Source organism: Macrobrachium rosenbergii, chromosome 13 (genome assembly GCF_040412425.1).
Source record: "Macrobrachium rosenbergii isolate ZJJX-2024 chromosome 13, ASM4041242v1, whole genome shotgun sequence".
Lineage (NCBI taxonomy): Eukaryota > Metazoa > Arthropoda > Malacostraca > Decapoda > Palaemonidae > Macrobrachium > Macrobrachium rosenbergii.
The window spans coordinates 22,275,418-22,281,417 of NC_089753.1; the positions used below are offsets into that span (position 1 = coordinate 22,275,418).

A 6,000-nucleotide genomic window follows, 5' to 3' on the forward strand; every position below is an offset into this window, starting at 1 on the left:
CATGAACCTCCTGAATTAGCTGATATTATATTAATAATTACTATACCGTGTATGTATAGAGTATACTTTATAGTGTAGGCTAGGTTACCATATATGTATACATGGTACCGAATACCCTAGTGTAGGCTAGGCTATGTTCGATATACGTTTTGATATTTCTTACGTTTTTTCCAACAAACGATGGTTTTTTTTAAACCTAACCCCATTGTAAGCAGGATAATACCTTTATAGGCATTTTTAGTTTGTTTTGTGTGTGTTTGAACTATCAAAATAGGCAGTTTTAAGTGTTTTTGGAAGGGTTCTAAGTATTCACGGGTTGAGCTATTCACAGGGGGGGGTTTACACATCCCCCGCGAATAAGGGGGGTTTACTGTACAGTAATTGTAATAGCCACAATGCCCTCTTAACTTCTCGAATTCTTCATGCGTTTTGGATACACTTGTCACTACAAAACCTTTGGATCTAAGTGCAAGAAATATGAAGCAATTATGATGTCCGGCAGCAGGAAACGCACCCATGTCTCATAGTCACAACGAGGTGACGTTGCCGTCAGATGATTATCTACCATTGGCCAGATTTGTTCTCCACCTACAGTTGCTGACATGTTTTCAAACTGTTTGTGATCTGAATGCAGTAAGTTACCAATGCTGTATGTGTTGACGACATTTTTACAGTAGCGTGGATGTACCCTAAACTAGAAAAAATAAATCTGATCGTACATAGTCTAGATTCATTTTATACTGAATTCACTTTACCTTGAGAATAACTTGCACCCAAAGGGAGTTAGATATGGTATTTCAGTTCTGGTCCAGATTCAAGGTTAAAACTTTAGAATTTATTATGGGGGTGACAGGGACTTATCCATTTGGCTACCAAGAGATATTTAAGTTGCTCTCAACTATGCCACACATATTCCAGTGAAATTCAGGCTCCATACTTTGGATTACAATCATCTCATGTCCACATGATGGTTGAATGTCAAGTTTATATCACTTAGCTTTGAATGGTAGTTTTGGTCACTCATGCATCCTCAAACCTTTGTTAAAATTCTTTTTACTTATAGACTATCCTCTCCACTTGGGGGTAATTAGGCATTTGCACTGTGTAGCTTTAAAAGATCAAAAGAATTTCAAGATAGAATACATTCATAATTAATTGTAAAAATATCTTTCCATATACATACTGTACATACATTATATATATATACTGTATATATACAGTATTGCATATCCAAGATCAACCTTCACTGCTCGCTCTTTCTGATTTTTGCTTACTCTCAGTCTCATACGTGATCATATCACCAGTTGTTGCAGTTCCTCTTCCCTATCCCCAATCAGTTGTGAATCATCTGCAAACTATCGTTCCCCACTTCGTTCGTATTTACTTATCCCGCAGAGCCACTTAAACACCAATCCAGCCACTCTCCTATCTACATATTCAAACAAATGCATCATTTCTACTGAAAGCAAAAAACTTTTAATCAACTGAAAAAACTCGTCATCTCTACCACATACCCTTAATTTTTTCCAAGCCCACACTGACCACATACAGCTTTTTCCTTTTAGTAACGAACTTTTCACACAAAACTTTCATAACATTTGACTAGCAAAATCTCTCCCTTGTCATTCCTTCTGTCGTTATTCTTACTGTCTCAATCAAATTAATACAATATATCATTTTGGTTTATAATACAATTCATTATATGCTACTAAAAAGAATAACTAATCCCACTATGGTTTTCCGTGTATCCCATGTACAACTACGCCATGTACAAACTCAAAAAATTCAATTCACAAGAATCTTGGTGTCAGGATAGATATCAATTTTACAGATAACACTCACATCTAAAATGGATTGAAAAATATTTTTAATCAGAAATATACCATTTATTAGGGTTGCTACACTTTATTCACACGATGCAATCATGAACTGTCAAGAAACAAGCCACTACTAATACATAGGCCATAAAGGGTGTGTATTAAAAGACAAACAGGGCATAAAAGACTGAAATCTTGTGATTACTTCACTTCTCAGTGACAACGTGTGATGACTAAAAAAAAAAAAAAAAAAAACAGTATCCAAGTTACACCCATTTTATCTACTGGTTATAAATAAATGTCATTATCATAAAAAATTAAAGCAGACATTAAAATAATACAAATCCTAAAAATATTTCAGTACTGTATTTAATATGACATATCTACAAGTCCACCACTAAAAATAGTGGAAAACAAGCACTCGATGACTACATATGGATGTAATATTTTCACAACAACAGCGTATTATCAAACACAATACAAAGGCAATAGAAGTTTTTTTTTTGCCACTACTGCTGCTAAACTTGAATTTAGAAGTAAACAAAGAGTCTAATGTTCACTTACAAATTCAAGCCCTTCAGTCGCTTATCTTAAGCCCTAAAACAGTCTTTTTATTGTTACAACAGGCTTAGGAAAATATTAGCAGAGTACTGTCCAGTACCTTGGTAATTACCAAATGTTTAATGATCTCTTCCACATAAAAGAAAATGGCACACACATATACAAAAACATATATAAATAATTATATATATATATATATATATATATATATATATATATATATATATATATATATATATATATATATATATATATATATATATATATATATATATATATATATATATATATATATATATATATATATATATATATATGTATATAGTTATATATATATATATATATATATATATATATATATATATCGGTGGCCGGTTCAAGTTATCGCAATCCACTTTTACGGGGCTTGTCTAGTGACGAGGATAACCGGATTTTTTACACCGATCTCCAGTTGTCGGTGCCGACCCCCCGTTATTGGTGCTGATCCCCGGTTATCGGCCCTGATTCCCGCTTATCAGCACCGATAACTGGATATCAGTGCCGATAACCAGGGATCGGCGCTATTATCTCCGATTTTCGGTTATCGTCACGCTGTCAGGAATAGATCCCCCCCCCACGATAACCAGGGACTGCCTGTGTGTGTATATACTCATATATATATGTGTGTATGTATTTTACAGTAAGACTGTGAAACCAAGGATTTCATGAAAATTCCTGAAATTTTCAGGGAATTCATGAGATCACCAATTCACTTAGGGACTTCATGGAATCACTAAAATGTCTAGGGATTTCATGTATTTACTAAAATGATACTCTAGTTATTTCATGAAATCCCTGATGGTGATTATACATAGAACAATAAAATCTGTATTCCAAAATCATCATCATTATTCATAAATCATCATACACATCATGAACAGCATAAATATATAAAATCTCAGTATAGGATAGAAATTCATTACAGTAAGAGTCACTATACAGTCGCTATAATGAAGCTAGCTTTCATTTGGACAAGTAAGACTGCCGTGGCACCTGCTCTTATGGAGTTCCTTTGCTTTAAAACACTTGCATCTATCTGTCTGACTGCTTCTTGCCTCTGCTGCAGTCGCAGTGGAAGAATGCTTCCTGCTGCTGCAGTCGCCGTGGAATAACCCATGACCGCCAGAAGCTGTAGAGCTGAGAGCTTGACGCAGTGTGATAGCAGTCTGTATTGGCATCAGTGTTATTCAATAGTTGCTGAGGCCAAAGGTCAAATTGATTCCTGGAATACTGTGTGCTTAAAATCCCAGCATTCACAGCCATTCTGTACATTTCATCTCAGTCAACAATAACTCCAAGGATGCTTCTTGGGTCACCTCTCCCTCTATCAACCATAGGAATGGGAACGGCAACATTGTCTCCAACTTTACCTGCTTTTAGGTCAATACTGGAGCACTTGATTATTTTTTTCTGCTTGGGATAACTGGGAATCACTTGCTCTTTTGTGTTGACTAGTTATGTCTACAAGCCGCTTGTCAAGGGGTACAGTACTCTGTGGAGAAGGACTGTCTAGATACTGCACTGGAACACTCCTCCTGGTGCTGGTTGATTGTAGGTGGTGATTGTGGCCCACAGGAAGCAGGAGGTGGCTCACAGGTGACAGAAGGTGGCTCACTGACATCTTCACATTGTGACTCATTAGTGGCAGAGGGTTGTTTGCTAACATCATCAGATGTTGGTTCAGTGGTTCAGATGGTGGACAAAGAAATGGCAGATCATCTTCAGACTGAAGACTTTCAAGCATTTCACATAAGAGACTTGATGGTGTCAAACCAAGTTTAGGGTCCTCTCCAAACATGCCTTTGTATGGGGTCCTGTTGGTTCCAGCATGAGCAAAGTTCTTCTGGTTCTGAACAAACTTTAGGCAGACTCTCCAGTCCTGTGCATTGCTGTCACTCGTCCATGCAACTAGCATGTCTCTGATGTCACTGTTGGCTCTTTCAACGGATCCTTGGCTTCGTGGATGTCTGGGCATGCGATGTACCATTACGAGCTGAGGCCACAACTGTCTGAGCTCTGTGACAACTTGGGCTGTGATTTCTGAACTGTTATCGAAGACAGGGGACTGAGTATGATAAACTTCATTGGGTGACACTGATCAACCAAAATCACTTGAACTGGCCTTGTGGGGATGGCTTCCTGTCTACAAGATCCACTTGACCTTGAGAGTTAAATTCTGTAAACAGAATGGGTCTTACAACAACACCAGTTGTCTTGGGACGTTTCCTCTTCTCTTGGCACACAAGGCAGTATGATTTGTAGAGTTCAACAGCGTCAGTTGTGATATTGGCATAGTTCTCTCCAAGGTGCTTCATCATCCTGTCGCGACCACCATGACCCGTTGCAATGTGAGCTTTGCTGATTATGTCATATGTGTCTTCTATGGTAGCATAGTATATTGGGCGGTCTTCTGGTGACTGCCTTTTCTTGATAAGCTTCTCCACATCACCACAGCTAAGTACTTCATACTTCTTAAGGATGTAATAGTGATGACGTGATTTGGTGGTAGAAACTTGAGCTACTGTTTTCATATCTTCAATGGTCTTGTAGTACACCTCCTTGGGAATAAGACACTTTTGACACTGTGCATACTTATCAAATAACCTTTTCTTGAATTCTGCTTCAAAGCTACGTTGTGTAGGTTGTACCATTTTGCCCTGCAAGAATGAATTATTTCAGCATGGCCTACCAATCTCTTGTATAAGTATGACTGCATGTTAATTGCAATCCTATTGAAGTTATAATTGGGTGATTAAAGAACACATAAAAGATTAAATTTCTTTCATCATAGCATATCACAGAAGGGTGTGAAATATTTCTTTCATCATAAAACAAAACAACTAAGATGTAAAAGCTGTATTGTACTAAAATTCACTTCACCACAGCATATCAAAGACAGGTGTGAAATCTCATTTCTTTCATCAGAAGAGACAAAAGCTAAGGTAAAAAAAACATGAATTACATCACAACATGCCTGCCATAATTCCAAGCAGGTGTGTTTCTATGTTACTTTACTATTTCATATCTTCCTAGTTTGTGGTGAGGTAAGTTGTGTAATACAATGATTTTTTCAGTAAATACATGAAATCCATAGATATTTCAGTGATTTCATGAAGTTGCTAAGTGAATTGAAATTCCTGGTTTCACAGTCTTACTGTAACATACATATATACATACATACACATACATGCATATATATATACACAGTGTGTGTATATATATATATATATATATATATATATATATATATATATATATATATATATATATATATATATATATATATATATATATATATATATATATATATACTCAGTAAAAGTCAATTATCTGGCATCCTTGAGTCGGAGGAAAACCTACTGCTATGGCATTCGGATCAAACATCCCATTCCAGATTAATACTACTTGTTCAGCATCTTTCCAATAACTTCCACACTTTTGCAATAAGAGCACCAACATAGTTTACGTTTTGCATTATCGAATGACATCAAAACAACAGCTTCTCACTCATCTTTTTACTAAAAAAAAAAAAGTTATTTTAAATTTTGAATTACAGTCAAATCTCCCTACATCTGAAATTCCT

The 6,000-nt window shown here is 36.1% G+C and overlaps 1 protein-coding gene across 48 annotated transcripts in view; it reads right to left on the reverse strand.

Annotated features, from left to right (window-relative positions):
* Window positions 1–6,000, reverse strand: part of LOC136844997 (zinc finger and BTB domain-containing protein 14-like) — a 152,983-nt gene that overhangs the window by 111,195 nt on the left and 35,788 nt on the right. Inside the window, exon 6 of one of the 48 annotated variants that reach the window (XM_067114558.1) lies at window positions 3,309–5,074. The exons of 46 other annotated variants lie outside the window; for them this stretch is intronic. In XM_067114558.1, the coding sequence (XP_066970659.1) occupies window positions 4,526–5,074 (549 nt within the window). In that variant the 3' untranslated portion in view covers window positions 3,309–4,525. Of the gene's footprint in view, window positions 1–3,308; window positions 5,075–6,000 lie in introns of those variants that run through there. One more of the 48 variants, XM_067114553.1, reaches the window with a different exon arrangement.